Source organism: Melopsittacus undulatus, chromosome 2 (assembly GCF_012275295.1).
Source record: "Melopsittacus undulatus isolate bMelUnd1 chromosome 2, bMelUnd1.mat.Z, whole genome shotgun sequence".
NCBI lineage: Eukaryota > Metazoa > Chordata > Aves > Psittaciformes > Psittaculidae > Melopsittacus > Melopsittacus undulatus.
The window spans coordinates 87,664,074-87,681,895 of NC_047528.1; the positions used below are offsets into that span (position 1 = coordinate 87,664,074).

The window sequence follows — 17,822 nt, forward strand, 5'->3', positions numbered from 1 at the left end:
AGGTGTGGCAAATGCGTAGAACATCTTAGAGAGGGAGAGCTCTTTTTCATGTTTCTACAAATCTAAACAAATGTCGTTTAATCCCTCTCGTCTTTCTCCTGAACACTTACAGTCTTTGTGACTGGAACTGCTAGAGCTTGTCAGTTCCCAAAGGCATATAGCTGTTTATACACAGGAGCCTGAGTGGAATTTCGTATGTGGTGCATACTCTCCAGGGAACTGCTACTATATATTGAGTAGCGTCAGGAGGAATATTAGGCACCATAGTGTCAAAACTACTTCTTTTGGGTTTTTTTTTCAGTAGATAAATAAACATATTCACACATTTGGACAGAAAAAAAAGTTTTCTTTTGCTTGGAACAGGTGGCGGAGAGACCCTGTGACCACAGGATGAGCTGTAAACTGTGAAACCTTATTTTTCTAGTTAGGTTTCCTGAAGAGCAATGCCCCCTGCCCACATGCCACCTCTTCTGCAGCCTGGTGTGATGTGGGCCGGACTGCAGGTTCCGCTGGAGCTTAGGCAGCTGTGGAAGGGGCTTTTGGAATCCTGCTGGAAGCAATTTAAAGGTGTCATCAAAGACATTACAGTCACTGGACTCATAAGGGTGCTGAACTGGTTTTAATTCCCCTTCTCTCCCCCCCTCCCATCCCCCCCAAAGTTAGTGTGGGTTAGTGTACCATCAAAAGTACATTTTCATTTCTGTATAAATAATAGAAACCCTTTCATGAAATAAAAGGGTTATTTTACCTATGTCTGGCCCTGCCCCTTAGAGTCATAAAGAAGAAATGGTGTATTTGCTTGTGTTTCTCACTGATTAAGAACCTACCTGCATGGTGAAGGCTGACAGGCAGGCTGTGGTGTTATTCCATGTTTTTATCCATCTTTTACTGAATTACTCTCAAGCCAAACATTTACATAATTTATAATATCTGTTTATCTATTTATAATATCTAAAGTATAGAGCTTTTTCTTTAAAAAAAAAAGGCAGGTTGCCTGTTAAAATCTTTAGGATTTCACTCTGTTTGAAAGTCCTTGTAGGTTCAATACGCACTTTCTTAGTAGCAGTGTAGGCTTAAAGAGATTTTACTTACTTTACTACATTCCACTCTCTCATTTGTGATAATGCAGTTGCTGAGGGTGGGGGTTACACAGTGAGCTTGGCTGGGAAACCGATCCAGTTAAAAATAACCTTTTTTTTTGTTTCTTTTTTATCTGTATATTAATAATGCATATCAGTTCTGGCATCAAGTTGGCTGTAGTACTGTACAAATTATTATCAGCAAAATTGAGAGGCAGTCTTACGGAATGTTTCTGAATCAGTAATGCTATGAAACTATGGCAAAAACTGTTCCTTTTCATTTTTAAGTTGCAAGGTCCCAACTCAATGTTGCCCTGAGGCTGCTTTGACTCTTCAGTGTCCTTTTCCACTCTCTTTCTAGAAGTGCCTGCTGAAGAGGTTTTCCTTTGCATGCCTTACCTTTGCATATATTCTTCTGCTTATAAGACACAAACCAGGTCTCAAATGCCTGTGGAAGGCACGCATGTTACAGGTGAAGAACATCTGCACTTAGATGTGGTAGCTGTACATTTCTAGATTCAAAGATGGCCAGTCTTGAATGTGAGTATGGATGCTTGCTACACAGGACAGGTGCATTTTTCTGACATTGTGTTTGTTGACAAAGTGTAACTGTGATGCTCTGGTCTGATGTCTTTCTGCTGGAACCACTGACTGCACGCTTGAAGATAGAAAAAAAGGTTTTGTTGTTAAATAGTCTGAAATGGCTAGATAATAGAGCACATGAAATGTTTGGGATCTGTTTCCATCTGCTCCTTCAAAGAAACTATAAACCAGTTACTTGGGTTATTGCAGAAGGTCTGCAATATGGATGGATGGAGTTTTCCTCATTTGTTAATTTTTTTTTCCCCATGATTGCTTAAAACAAGACCAGAAAGTCTTCAATGTGCTTTCTTGTCTCAGTTGCATATAAAGGTACATAAAGATACATCTTTTGCCTTCTGAATTGCCTCTAAGTAAAATGCAGTAGCTCATACTCGTACATGTTTGTAAAATACAGCTGAAATGTTGCTTAGCACTAAATAGTGCGTGTAAGTAACGGTACACAAAATAAACTTGACAATCTTCTTAAATTGCATAAGCATGTAAAATGGAAAGAGGTATTTGAGCCATCTAGTGGTTGGTGTGAAACATTCTAACACTTTTGATGGTAGAAAATGTGAATGACATCTAATTGGAAATGGCATTTCTTTTTTTTTGTCCATGCTTTTTAATAGCATGGCTGTAGAGGAAAAAATGCAGACATTCAGCTTCAGATTTGAGGTACAGTCTGTTTCAGTTTGCAGGGATTTTTTTCATTTACTGTAGATTTTAGGGGAAAGCTCTGATAACATAAAAATTGCATTAAAAGTTTGTAACCGAAGAATGAGTTTTGTTAGCATAAGATCGTCAAAAATTGTGAGGGTTGTTAAGAAAGTTCAAGGATTGTAAGAGATAGTTTTGTTTGATAATTTTGGTTTCTACTCCTCACTATAAAATATTTGGAGGGGGGGGAAACTGGGTTTATATTCCACTTTACCAGCTATTTATAGCAGTATTCTCAATAGCAGGGATTAAATTACAAAGGTAATCTTACTCGAAAACATACGATGGATACTTCTTGTGATAAACTTGTCCAAATAAAATTAACAAAGGCAACTGAAAACAGATATTTATTTATTTATTTATTTATTTAAAGATGGAGTGTGTTCCTTGTAAACAGGGTCACAGAATCTTGTGATGTTAAGAAAAAGGACGTTTTGCAGATGAAAATTCTGTGTAATGATCTTGCTTGGTCTTGGTAATGCATTAAGTTATTCTTAATCCTTTCATATTGGATGCAGCCAACAGGAACTTGGCTGCACATCGGACATGATGGTATTCTGCAATGCAGGCAGAAAAGTTAGTTGCTGAAGTAGTGAATTCTGTGTACTTCTCACCTTGAGTTGTTTGTGGGAAAACACTGCATACACTGAAATGCTGATATCTGCCAGTCCTTGTGAAAGTCCTATTGAGCTTCAAACACAGATTAAAGGATATTTTTCTTACCTTTCTGATGACAAGTCTAATAAACAGTCAACAAGCAGTACTAATGGTGTTACATATAGTTAGAGCTGCAGTATTTCAGGACAGATAAATATAATCCATCCTGACATTTCAGAATTTTTACCTTTATACGTGAAGTAAAGTATTACAGGATCCTAAATCTTGCCCTGTTTTATATTGAGAAGGCAGTGTCAGTTTAACAGATTTTCAAGGTCAATCTCGAATGCTTTGTGAGGCCAAATGAGAAAGAGAAAAATGGGGAAAACAGTCACAGAGCAAGGGACAGAGCAGTAATGGCTGATTTGTGTTTTACTGGGGCAGGAACAACCTGAAATTGTCACATGAACTTGATACATTAATCACATTTGGACAAATCGCCTACATCTTTGTCCTGTTGTGCCTTGAAAGTTGGTCGTTATTAACCCTTGGGATCAAAATAATCATCTAGATTAATCTCCTGAATCTATAAGTCATTTGGACTGTGAACTCTGATAGGTTTCCGAGAAGGAAATTAAATTCTTTGAAGATGTTTTAGTTGTCTGGCATATTTTTCTTGAATCTTGCAGTGTGGTGATGAAGGATTTTTGTTATTATTATCCTTCTAATCTTTACAATGATCTAGTCTGGATTGCAGTTGGGGGATCTCTGGACAGTTTTGTTAAGTTCCATTCTCCAAATGAGCCTGACACTATAGAGGTTACTAGGTGTGCACTGTGTTTTGAAGCTTCCATGTTGAGTACATGAAAATCTCTCTGTCTTTTTCATTTAAAGTGACTTTAAGGCATTACATATGCTCAGTTTTCAAGCTTGCCTTCTTCCCTAGTCTGTTACTGCCAGAGCATGCTTGGAAAGCAGGAAATGCATGGAGTACAGAATAAGAGATCTTTTATCTTTCAGATGTCCATGTTGTATTTTTGTTCAATTAAACAGGAATGTGGGTTTTATGGTAGTAGTAAAGTGTCATCTTTTTATTGTTTATGTACTTCCCCCTTTACTCCCCCTGTTAACATCTTCCAGTGCTCTGATTGCCGTAGTATCTGGTCATACCACATAATTTTCTTGGAAGCTGTCCATGGCTGAAGCTATGATCCAGCTGTATTCATGAAAGGATCTCTGGCATTTCCCCTGGTTTTAATTTGCATTTAGAAGACACAAATGAGGTATAATGAAATGGTAGTATTGGATCCTGTTTCTGATGAATGTTGCTTTTTGAATTGTGTTCTGGTTCCCAGTTATTTTCTAGGAGAAAATTGGTTAATGTTTGGATTGGTTTTAAGGCGTAACTAGGATTCCTTTCGTGGAATTGAACAGAAATTTGATTTGTTAAAAAAGTGAAAGAGGCGTTATCTTGAGCTACAGTCTTTGACAATGGGAATTCCATCTCTTGTCCATTTGTCAGAGCTTTGTGTTCTTCAGGATTCATTCCTTGTCTCTCAAAACCAGAAATGTATGTAAGAAAAGCCTAAAAATGTGTTACAGGCAGCATATACATGTTGTCTCCTGTAATTAATGGAACAGCTCTGCTAAATAGAAAACAACTATGGTGTGGCATAACTTTTACATGGGAAAAATAAATTGTTTTTTCTAATTCAGGAAATATGTACGAATTATTTGTAGAATTAGATAGTTAAACACGTATTAGACATCCTTAGTGTAATGTCACTTTAGAAGAAAGTCATACTTTTCTGTGGAGAGAAAATGGGTTTCCGGAGGGAGAATGGTTCTTCTCCCTCTTGCCCTCCCTGCCTTTCCCCCCTTATCCCCCCTCCCCCCCCTTTTCTGTTTTCTATTTCCTTACTTTGGGAAGTAGGGAAAATAGAAATTTGATTAATGATGAAGAAATGTGATTGTCTTGGGCTTGAAGCCAATGTCTGTATTTTTGGTATTCAGAAAAGTGAAATTTCCTTAAACGTATTTTCAGATTCATGTAATTAATGTTCTACTGTAGACACTGAAATCGGGGTGTGCAGCTTTGTTTACTTGCATATTAGTATAACTTATTATGACTATGAAATGGTGTTCAGTCATAAAACATTTCTTATGATAATAAATGGCTTAAGACCTCTACTCCGTCATTTCCTTCCCTGCTGTTGTACAAGTAGAACAAAATACATCAGTTTCTCTGATGTAAAAGTACTTGAATATTACTGTTGTTGCTGTTCCTCCAAAAACGAGTGGTGAAGAATCACTTTTTTATTTTTTATTATTCTTTTTTATTATCTGCCTATCTTTCCTGTCCTTTTTTTTTTTTTTTTAATTCTTGCTCAAGGTGAAATTTAAGCAGAATGTCAAAGGATAAGTAAAATACTGGAAAATCATTCTGACAGTGAATGGTTGTGGTGTTATCTGAGTGTTAAACACTGTTTCTTTCTTTTACAGAATGCTGCCTTTTTATATGGCCTTGGTTTGGTCTACTTCCATTACAATGCCTTTCAATGGTAAGTTGGAACAAACTAATGGTATTGCTACTGTGTGATGTTTCATTAATAGGTGAATATTTCCACTTCAGTTCAGTGTGAGTGTATGATAGTTTAATTTTTTTATCATAGGTGTTTGAAGACATACTGTTCTGGGTCACATACCTGACTTACTGTAATGTATCTGTGGCAACCACAACAGTTGCTTGAAAAAGAAAGCACTTACCAGAGAAGAATTTTAGCTCCTAATGATACCATTCAGACAGGGGGATGGAGCAGTATGATTCAACAGGTTTTTGTGAATTGTTATTATTGATAGGCTGTAGCCTGTGTTTGTTTGAAAGCCTGCTTACAAAAACTTTGCTCTTGGAGAAGTAGCAGAGTGGGCTTGTTTTCATTTAGCTTTGCATTCAGCAATTGTTACATAGCCGTATAATGTAAAAGTTCTGGACATGAGAAGCAGTACACTCAGACTTGAATCAGAATGTTTAAAACTGACATAAAAACTCAAGAGTTTGAAATTGTGGCAGGGCTGTTGGTATGGAGGGAAGGGTTGATTTTCAGTTTGGGTTTTGGTTTTGTTTAATTGGTGGTGACAGAAGAATGATGAATGGAATAGATTCTATTGCTGGGATTCTGCTGAGAGTTCCTCAGACTGGCATTTATTCTCATAGAGAGTTAGTGTAATTGGAAGAAAGTTACAAAGTATTTAGGTCAGTGCTTTTTTACACTCAGCATGGAAACTGTTAGTAAGTGTGACTTTACTACCTGGCCATTACTAGAAAGTTTTATCATCTTACTGTACTAAGCATAACTGCAGTTAAGGACACAGTAAATGACTACCATGATCGTTTGGAACAATAAAGTAGTATTTCCCCCACCTCCTACCTCCGTCCTCTCCCTTATTTGTATGTGTCTGTAAGACAAAAAATTTGGGCTTTCCTTGGGCTATAAACAAGCTTTTATTCTTCAAATTAAGATAAGTTGGTTAAATCATGAGCTCAGAACATGGACTGGTTTTTTTGATCTTGAAACTCACTGCTTTCTTTATTGACAGTGGTGAAATGAATGCCATGTATTGTACGTTGCATTCTAGTTAACAAGAGAAGAACATAAAAGTTTTCAGCATGCCTGGGAATCCACTGTTTTAAGATTGTGATCAATCTTGGTTGAATTTCACTAAGTTTCAGAATGTTCTTTTTCTGACGAAGAGTATTTTGTGCACCAGTTCTTCTTACAAGGGATATCTTGTTACAACTTGCACTGTGAAAATAGTAGAAAATGGTAAGATAAAATTGAATAAGACAGAGTAGTTAGATTTAGAGTAGTTGAGTTTTTGAAAGACTATCTGTTCAGCATCAGCTTTTACCATGAGCAGTCTGTGCTATTTATTAGCATCTTCCAGTGGATGCAGCAGCAAAGTCGAGTGATTGTGAAGCCTAAGTACTAATAAGTTAGAGCTTTGAATGAATGTAGATTTTTCTTCCATGGCTTTAAGTAAGCTTGTTGAGAACGTGAATATTAATTGATGCCTTAATTTACGTTGTCTTAAATGCATATAAAATGTTATGTTCAAGGTATGTAGAATAATCATAATTGCAGTCTCATTCATACAACAAAGTTTGGTATAGTTTGTTTACTAAGGAAGCTGTGTATCGTTAGGGTATTGGGCAGAGTTTTTAGAGAAGAAAATCTAATTCAGATAAAATTTTCCTCTTCCTTTGTTGTTGTTTGTTTGGGTTTCTTTTTTTTTTTTTAATCCGTTTGATGCTCCCTGCCCTTTACCATGTTTTCTTGAGGTCAAGAGGAGTGGGATGTGTGGTTGTGGGTGTTTACGTGTGACAAAATCATAATAAACTTGCTAGTGATAGCAAGTAATTTACAGTAGATATATTCTTCTTTGTACATGTTAACCATCTACAGGACTCTTGCAGATTGCAAGAAGAATCCTGCTGCTTTCAGAGTGAAATGCTAGTCAAACTGTCTTATTTCCTGCAGAAGCTATTGCATCTATTTATTTATTAACAGAGTACACAAATCTGTATTATTTCAAGCAGGTATGAGAGAACCATTTAAGGTAGTTCAAGTTATTGTGCTTCACCCATGAATATATTTTTCCATCCACACCACTTCAGATATTCATACATTTTAATGAGAAGCATATACAAAGTTCTCCTAAAAGGAAAGGAGTAAGGAAGTGTTCAAGCTTTTTGCATGTCTCATATAAAAGGGGATAATAAAAAAGCAAGTGGGAATAAGGTCAGGTTTAAAAGTTTTGTTCTTATGTTTACATTATTTTTTAAGTTTTCCAGCTTTCATAAATCGAAAGCTGGAAATAAAATTGAAGTGTTGGATTGGCTTCAAGACACATGTGCAGTTCACTGTAACTCAATACTTTACACTTCTCTATATACTAAAGCAGTATTACTAAGTGTTATTAAGTGATATCTTAAGTACAAATCTTAACTGATACATCATTTTACATTATGATTTTGTATGACTATTTAGAAACTGAAAGTTCTCAGTGTATATACAAATGCCACAACAGTGTGCTCAGACCAGTGCTATTTCATGCAGTTATTATAGTGAGATACACCGTAAGAGATCAGCTCCATAAATAGAATGAAGTCTGGTAAAACCGGTCCTACAGATCTTAAATTTTGGCACAGTTCTTTTTACACTATTTACCATTAAGTACTGAGAAAGCAGTTCACTGGTTTTCCCAGTGGTTTCCCTCTTTCTCAAGCATGGTGTAATACCAGAAGAATAGAGATAGCTGAGATATTCACATAACTTTAACAAATCTAGAGCCTCCTTAGTTGTCTTTTAGATGGAACACTTAAAGAACTTCAGTGATTTGTTAAAGGCTGCCCTTCATTTCTGTGCAATACTTGCATCCAAGCGTAGTGGCTTAGATGCCAATTACTTTTTTTTCCTTCCGTAAGGATTCTGAGCCTGACTTGTCTGTTGTCTGTTTATATACACTTGGGTCCCACCAGGATAAAAACCTGGAGTTCAAGATCTGCAGCTGTGTCCTGAAACTGGCTCTAATGCCATCTTTGGATCCCAGGGTAGAGCTGTGGTGCCCCAAGGCCAGCCTGCTGTGTTTTCAGTGACTGTTATCTTGCAAATTGCTGGACACCCTGTTTGTTTGAAATACCTTGCAGGAGGTTGAGATCAGTCACCCTTATCACCCCATTTAGTATACCCTGAGGCTCCTTAGTCCAGATCCCTAGCAGCTGTAGAAGTTGTGTTTTGTAAACCTCAGTCCTTAAGCATTATATTTTGCAGGACAAAGTCCTGAAAAAAGCCAAAAACTAATGGAAGAAACCCTTTTCCTCACCCCCATCATGGGTAAAGATGCACACTGCCTGCAAAAATTTGTCTTCTAACTTTCTGACCCTTTTGCAGCCATCCTTGCCAAAACAGAAGCACTGTCATTCATCTCTTCAATATCAACCCATACCTAGAACCATCATCTCTGTTTCTGGCTCCTTTAAAGTCACCTCACAGCCAGCCCAGTCTGTTTGCACTCCTGCGTTGTGCTCTTCTGTATGCTAGAATTTCTCCTGTTAGCATAATTTTGACTCCTTGAAAGAGGGACGTGGGAGTTCAGCTCAGAAAACTTTTCTGCCCTCTTGACCTCTGACTCAAAATTGTAACTTGACATCAAGAAGGCAGTTGTACTCTTACATTATTCTTACTTAAATCAGGTAAAGACATTTAATAGGCAAGAGGGAAGAAGCATATACAACCCCTGTTGGCAGAGTGTACCTTCATCTGCAGCATGCAAGCACTGAGCAGGCTCTCCACCTCCCATCTCTGCTGCTGCTGAATTCCACAACCCTCCAAAAGCCAAAAGCAGACAGGAAAAGGCAGCCCTCAGTTGTTATCTGTGGTACTGCATCTCATTTCTTCTGTCAGCATGCAGGCCTCCAGACACCTGAGACTTTCTTTTCTCCTGGAAGTCCTTTGAAGGCTTCACTGAGGCAGGAGCATTCTTTTCCAAGTACCTACAGGAAGACACACAAACTTATTGTCACCTGAGAGGTGTTCTTACTGGAAATCACATTGGACTGTTTATTTGAGCTGGAGGAACCTAGTCTATTTCTCACTCTCTTTGGCTGTCATCCTCCTTCATCTTTTTCAGAAAAGGAAGTTTTACTCTTCTTACAATCATCCTGAAATCATAAAGGAGCTGCTTAAACAGCTTTTAATACACAGTTGTCTACAGTGGAATGTAAACTTTTTTGCACTATTCTTATGTGCCAGCCTGCAGTATTTTGTGCCTTACTTATCTGTCCAGGAAAGCATTGTTTTATGGTATTTGCCATTTGCTTGTGAGAGTGGGGGAGTTCTGTGCTGTCGAGGTCCATTCTTTGCCCTTCTTTGCTTCCTCTATCAATACATTGTCTTTTTTTTTTACTGGCAAGTTGTTAGTAACACAGTAAGATTTGTCCACGCCTCACAAGCAGGACCAGATCCTTCAGATGGTTCTCAGGCTGTTTGTGTCATTGGTTCATAGATCCAGGGAACTGGGCTCTTCCATACAAAGAGTAGTTGTCAGGCGGGTAGTGGGGTACGTAGGAATGCTAGCGGCCTATTGAGGACTTCCTTCCCTTGTGTGGGAATGCCTCACCTGTCATATAGACAGCAGCCACTCATCAAATGCAGTGTCTGCTTTGCACACCTCCAGGTATGTCGGTAGTTTCTGCCATTGCGGAGGGCGTGCGGCATTTGATGAAATAGTCTAGTGGTTGTAGTTTGCGTGAAAGGCACTGGAGTTCACCCAGCACTGTCATGGCTCTGGGAATTAGCAGTATGTGGAGTTCCTGCTTTAGAAGCACCTTCAAAAGAAATCCCAGGAGGAATATAATTTGACTTGCTTACCAGTAACTTGTAATCTTCAAGGTACACATTTGTATTGGTGCATCTTTCCATGCTCTGTCAGAGTCCTTTCAGCTGGTGCTTGTAATTATCTTTGTAAGGAGGATAGAATTTAGACACACACTGTGTAGATGCTTCTTTGTCAAGTATTTCTCGGGTTTCAGGTGGCTGGATCTATATGTGTAATTTTTAGGTATATAAAATAGAAATGTAAATATAGGGGATACATACTAATTGTAATTAACCATTAACGAGGAAGCAATTATATTTCTCTTTTGTTGTCTCATCTTTCTGTGATTGTATCACAGAGTCAGAGAATGGTTGAGGCTGGAAGGAACCACCAAAGTCATCTAGTCCAGCCTATCTGCTCAAGCAGGTTCATGTGGAGCTTAAGTGTAGGTTTATAAAACCATTTCTTGAACTGATGAAAACGCATAATATTCAATGATACTGGAAAATGCTTACTCTCAGCTGCTGTTCTAGAGAAGTGTTTAAAGACTTCACAAAATATTTCACCATTCAGCTGTTGCAGCCCTATGGACAGAGGAGTTGTATCTAAAGACTATCTTGACTATTGCTGTATATGTACATTTTGTTTATGCTCAAATTATGATTGAGTTTCACATCAAAATTTGACCATTTGCATCAGTGAAGTCACGAAATAACATGAGGCTTAGAATAAGTGATCAGAAAGTTGTAAGAAGATAAAGAAAAAGAAACTTTCACCCAAGCTGCATCGTTTCTCCTGATATATTGGAATAATGTTACGTTCTTTGGAGTCATACGCGCAGTCTGATTTTCATGTTTTTTGTTTGAAATGCATGAGTGTTAACTTTTAAATAGTTAAACTGATGCTATTTTATTATATTCTTTTGCCTCATTCAGAGCGGATTTTTATTCACAGTCTATCCAAGTAAAACCTTCCAATAAAAGTCTTAGGAGAGTTCACTAAATGTTTAGTATAATCTTCTATTATTATTCAGCTGGTTTCTTCACTTTCATAATGGTAGCCATTATTGTGTAGATAAGTGGGTGGAAAGGCAGCTGCCGTATTGATTCTGAAAGTCTTGATTTGGAGATGATAGATTCATGTCATTTTTATTTTTTCTGAACTACTGTAGCAGCGCTGTGTAAAGTGTAAACCCAGAGGTGCTTTCCATCCTTCATAGTGTCTGTTTTCCAGTCCTGCTCTATTTTGTTGATTATTAGATAGCCTTTCTGTCTGTTAGCTGAAATGCTCCCATTCTTGGAGAAAACTGTAATCTGAATAAATGGTAGTAGACTCAGCCAAAGTTGTTTCTTACCAGGCAGTTACCTTCAGTGAACAAACCAGCAGTCGTTTCTCACTGAATTTAGATGACTGTCATTTATTTCTGAAGTATGAGAGCTCCCAGCCATGATTTATCCTTTGGACTAATGTATGCTTAGTCTGTTGTAGGATTAAAATTGAAAAGCTCTGTCTGTTGAGCAAGGCCCATTAATCAGTGGTGGAGACTAACAACCTACTTGAGGAAGGCTGTGTGCCACCATCTCTGAAGGAAGCCGTTAACCTCTTAAGCCAAGTGCTGCTTTGTATGTGCCAGATCATCAAGCTGTTAAGTTATATCTGCTCTTCCAGTTTTAGTAAAACCCCAGAAGAGCTTAGAGGGAAAACATCTGAGTAACTTGGATGCTTTGAATCCTCTAGACCCCATCTTTCTTGTAGAGGACAGAAATGAGATTAGTGATGTTTCAGAGCAAAGATCAAGTGACCTGTGCTGTGTCCAGAAGGCCCAACTCAGGCAAACAGATGGGCCAGGAAGGACTGCAGTTACTTATTCTGGGCCACGTTCTCTCATGTACCTTTGCAGCTCATTTACCTTTACAACTCTTGCTCCTACTGTGCATTTCTCAGTCCACTTTTTTCTGTGTTGTACCAGCCTTTAGCAAGCCCAAAGCCATCTGCACTGCATGCTGTTGAGCACTTATGACTGAAAGAGATGTCAGTGATATTGCATGTTTTGCTATTGATGTAGTAAGAGACTGAATCTGGAGGTTTGGCCATGGCACTGGGAAACAGACAGCCCCAAAATAAAACTAAAGTTTTTGCTGTAGTCTGTGATCTTGATGTGTCCTATAATGTTCAGTGCATTGCTACTTTGTTTAAGTGTTCTCCACAGGCAAAATTAGGTCAATATTAATTCAGTTATGTTGTAGAATGGCTTGTCTGTCTGTGAGACTTTAATAAGTAAGTGTCTTTTCAGTTTCAGTGGTTTATTCTGTGAATTTTACTGACAGTTTAAAATGAGGCTGTAGTTACCAAATCAGACATGAGCACCTACTACTGCTAGAAATACTGAAAATACTGCCTTTCCAGTCACTTTATTTGTGGAATTTTGGTGGCGTCTTTTTTCACAGAAGTAGTGGAAGTAATTTATGTTTGTTACTGTCAGTGATTGTCGTACTGGAATAACTGCAAATTGCATAATCAGTATAGAATTAACACTAGAGTCAAGTAAGATGCAGGCCAATATTTTAGATGGAGAAGATAAAATATCTGATTTTTAGTTAGAAAAGCTTCTTTGGGGAGTATTTGGTGTATTCTTACATTTTCCCCTTAATTTATTGATATAATTATGCTTCATTATAAGTTTAATTTTATACTACCTTTCAGAATTATCTTCTAGTTTTTATTATGGCATCTGAGGATACAGAATTTAAGACGCAAGCAAGACACTGACCCCAGAGTACCCTAACATTCTGAGTGTATATGGGTTCTTTCTTACATGTAAATCCATTGCGTATTAGAAACTGAAAGAAAATTTCCAAGTGGAGAGTTTTCACCAAACTCTCCACCAGTGCCAGTCCATTCCATTGCTAAATCAGTGCAATGGATGGGAGCAGTCAGTGCTCCCTGACCACACTCCTTTGAATTTTCTGACCTTTCAAGGAAATTGTGCTTTTAAAGCATTTCTGCCTTGGCTCCCAAACCCACCAGTTTAGGAGTGATCTGATATAACTGAAATGTACAGCTAGAGTGTTATTTAGCTGTTAGTATGGTAACTTGAACTAAAATGGTACAGAGACTTTTGTTTTGACTTGGTTGATTTCATGTATTTTTCAAAGCATCCATCAGAATGGGTTGAAAAGCATGCCATTTACTTCCTGCTTAGATTGTGTGTGAAAGACTGATGTCTCATCCTACAGATTTCTTCCTCCTTGCACATTTTGGGCTTCTTGTCATTGGAAAGCTGTGTTGGGTTAAAATGTTATCTCAAAGCCTGCTAATGTTGAATCTGACTCCATGAACAGCCTAGACTGGGGTGAATGGTGTTGCCATGTTGTCTGCACAGAAATAAACCTTACATGAACCTCGCAAGGACTGTCTGTGACTGATAGGTACTGTGCTGAATGGTACACGGTCTCTCATGTTGTCTATTGATTATAATTGTACTGGAGTTTGAGTGCTGTGCTTCTCTGAAAGTCTGGGAGTAGGCAACATTCTTGTTCTTTTGAATGAATGACAGTATGCATTCAAACTAAACTTCTGAACAGTCCTTAGAACTTGTTATACTTCTAGATCTGTTTGACTCTGTTCGGCTGTGGCAGTGAATAATATTTCCTGTTCAGTAAACAAGAGACTACAAAAATATTTTTGTCTCTTAGAGTTTCTTTTAATCATTTTTAGAAATCCATGTTTCAGTGGTCGTGCAGGTGAGAATTGATAGAGGAGAAATACCCCAGGTCATATTGAACTGCGGTGTCTTTATTCCTGATTTTTGTCTTCTCTTTGATATGTATGACAGACACCATTTTTCTTCCTTTTTAGAAATTAGGATACTGTCTTTAAACAAGATGCAAATAATGGATTTTAAGTACCAGTGGCTTACATACCAAGTATCATATTAGAGTTAAGGCAAGAAATGCAAATACACAATAATAAAATCTATACTTCAGCATAACAAAAGCGTAGATTAAAATAAGTGCTGATGTTAGTAATCAGTCCAGTGTTTGGCCTTCCAGTTTGAGTAGTGTTTTTGTAGATGATGGTGAGCATACTGTTATGAGATCTGTATCCTTGTTTGCTATGATTTTGGTGTAGATACTGAGGTGTGTGATTCATCACCACCCATACTATTGCAGGGGGAAGTTCAGATGAGATGTGCGAGACGGCTTAGCTGGTGCAAGTTAGTCTCTTTTGCACTTCTCTTGCTCATTTTCCTTATGTAAGCAGAAAAGTAGGGTACAAGGTAAGGAAAGCCTTTCTGAAAGATTGTATAGGGAAAGCTTCAGTTTCACAATACAAATGTAATATTTTTTCAATTCCACCTGCTTATAACTACTATGTAAACAGGTCAGATAATGCTTCTAGTGTATTTTTGTTGCATTGTCTAGAGGAAGTTCTGTGCCTTTGATTTGCTTTGCCATTAGGAATGAGAAAACAGCCTGTAAGAATTTCAGAGTAGAAGTGCTTTTGCTGATAGATTAAAAAATGGTAATTTATGTGTTTTGTGAATAAAAAAAGTGTATGAAAAGTATTTGTCGATTTTCCCATTGCAACTGCTAACCTTTTGTCCTTGTAAATAATACTGCACTTGGAGAGTAGGATTGAAATCGATGTGCCTAAATGTTGTGTAATTTTAGGCACTGTGGTTAACTCTAGTCCAGTGTCCCTGTGCTGCTTTACAGTGGGTACAGTTCTCCCTGGAGATTTGTCTGTCATCTCCCTGATCAGCATTAGTCTCTGGGCTTGCCTAGGACAGCAAGTGGGATTGTGTTTCATGGCATGGATGCTCGAATCTACCCTAAGTTGAGAGTGTTTATGGTTTTTGTGATTGTACAAGCAGTGATGTATATGAAGGTATTTTGTTTCAAGCTGTCTGGATTTCAGGCCAGGTGATAAAATAAATCTTAGGTTCTTTCCCAGTTCCTCTGTGAATTTATATCTATTACTTTTCAGTTGCTTTTCAGCTGTCCTAGTTTTATGCAGTTGGCCTGAGAGCCAAAGCAGTCCTGTTCAGAAGTAAGCTGTCTTTGCTCCAAGATATAGAGTTGTTACATAATATTTTTGTTTTATCTGGTACAGTGACATCAGGAACAGGAGCATGTGTGGGGAGGATTTAAAGTCAAGGAAGTAGAATCAGTGCCATATTCACCTATCATAAGAACATTAAAAGCAAGTTAGAGTGGTCAGGCTTTTATATCTGTGTTTTCCTGGAGGTAATTGAGTGAGTGAAAAGTAATGGAGCGACTGGAAAGTAATGGAGCAGTAGGTATTGGTTGAATCCCAACATGGTGCTGGTGCTGAGAAAGGGAGGACAAAATGGAAAACAGAGCAGGTTGGTGCAATGGGAAGAGATGTGTTTAATCTCTCCTTCTTAGGACTTCTGTTATGCTGCTTCTCTTGGTGGTCTGCACTTACTGGCAATCAAAAGTTGGTTGTGACTTGAACAATCGCTGTAGTGTTCTAAAGTTGCACTAATTTTGTTACTAATTCCTGAGTCATCCTTTTTGAAATAGTAGATGTGTTACTGTATTTCATGCAGCAAATTAGTTTCTCTAAATTAATGGGAAAGATTAGACTTTCAAATATACCAGGATATCTGGAGTACCAATTACCCAGTCTGCGAAGAAGCAAAAGCCATGAGCCAAAACATCACGTGTAAACCACTATTTTGATGTGTTCTTCTGTAACAGTGCTTTCTGATATACTTTTGCTAGTCTTATAAATAATATTGATTATGAAGTCATAGTTCCATAAAAAAGAATAATTTTCTAATCTGTGTTTTTCTTTCAGGGCAATTAAAGCATTTCAGGAGGCGCTTTATGTTGATCCCAGCTTTTGTCGAGCCAAGGAAATTCATTTGCGGCTTGGGCTTATGTTCAAAGTGAACACAGACTATGAGTCCAGTTTAAAGGTAGGTCTGAGAGCTTTCAAATGGAATCAGCGTTTGTTACAAGTTGTGTTGCATCTTGGAATGCATGAGCATATAGCAGTTAAATAATACCTGCTTCAGAAATACAAGTGTGTTAAGAGCTAGAAATACTCAGAAAAGCTCAGCAAAATTATAGGTGAGCACTGATACTCCAGTAGATAAAGTGTTTGGTGTAGAATTCCTGTTAAAATAGTACATCTTGGGGGGAGACTGGGGAAAGTTGAAGGAAACATAAGAGAAGAATTAGCAGCTTGGATTTCTTGATTTATTTTTTTTCTCCTCTAGCTGTCCTGTTGTAAACAGGAAGTTCTTAAAGATGATTAAGAATAGAAAGCTTTTATTCAAAATAATGTTCTCGTATCCATTTTTTGTATAATTTCTATTTTTCTAATACTTAATCTTTCTTTTAGTTCCTGGTTTGAGAGTCAGCTTCTAAAGCAACAGTTTTTAGCTAATCAGTTAGAAATGGTTTGTGTTAATACAGTACTTTGTTTCTTCTATATTCCTTTAAAGTTTTCTACTGCTTTTTCTGTCTCCGATTGTAATCTGACATTTTACCTCCTTCCATTCAACATGCTTGCCCCTTTCTTTTTTCCTCATTGCATTTCTTACTCTATCCTCATGTTCCTTCCTTCCTGACCTCTAAATTTAGATATGTGTATCTAGGAAAAAGGAAGATTCTTTAATGGTGTTTCCTATGGTGGGGAAATACACCTGCAGAGCTAAGAATTTTGTAATTACGTGTAATTTATAAATGTATTTCTGCTTATTAGTCCCTCCTGAAACTAGAATTTTTTAAATTGAAATCCTTCTCCTGGCAGATTGTTTCCTGGAAGTCGTATTTTTGAGGTTATCAGAATTGCATTGTCCATGATTTTAAAGAGTAGGGTGCAGCTCTCCTTTTTTTTGCTTACACTGTTTGTAATAATTGGAAGCACTTCTCTCATAAGACTTCCTTTTCTTCATCCAGAGTCTGAGCTTTGACTCAGAGAAGGTGTAGTTGGAAGTTGTGGTTAGAGGATACTGCATAGGAGTAGGAAAGATTCAGTGCAATGCAAGACAAAGGAGAGCAAGGGAAGGTAGAGATGGATCGCTTGTGTTGGGAAAAGACTTGTGTGTGTTTGATCCTGTTTTCTTGTACTTTGGCACTGATTTAGTATCGGCTATCTTAGGGAATAAAACAAGTGCTGGAGAAGGACATTTTGAGTTTGGTTTTGAAGAAGTCGGTTACAGAAGAGTAAATTTACAAAGAGATAGTAAATTTGTAATCAGTTAGTGGAAGGAATTTCTCTGTTTTAATCTTCAGTAGAAGAAATTGATAAAGAAATAAAGAACCTTTTCCTGCTGTGCCATGGAATATGTAATTCTGTCACTGAATCCTCATAATATCTTTAAATACTTGATTCAATCTGAATAATTTACTGTGCTTGATCTTCACAACTTCGCAAAACAGAAAGGTCACTTTCAGTTTTCAGTATGCCAATGATGAATGGGAAAAACAT

The 17,822-nt window shown here is 37.6% G+C and overlaps 1 protein-coding gene across 11 annotated transcripts in view; it reads left to right on the top strand.

Moving 5' to 3' along the window:
- Positions 1–17,822, top strand: part of KDM6A (lysine demethylase 6A) — a 157,030-nt gene that overhangs the window by 69,556 nt on the left and 69,652 nt on the right. For all 11 annotated transcript variants that reach the window (XR_004549424.1, XR_004549425.1, XR_004549426.1 and 8 more), the window contains 2 exons: positions 5,481–5,539; positions 16,182–16,302. Coding sequence is in view for 5 of the 11 variants with exons in the window: in XM_034060174.1 (XP_033916065.1) it covers positions 5,481–5,539; positions 16,182–16,302 (180 nt within the window). In the remaining 6 variants the exon portion in view is untranslated. The remainder of the gene's footprint in view (positions 1–5,480; positions 5,540–16,181; positions 16,303–17,822) is intronic.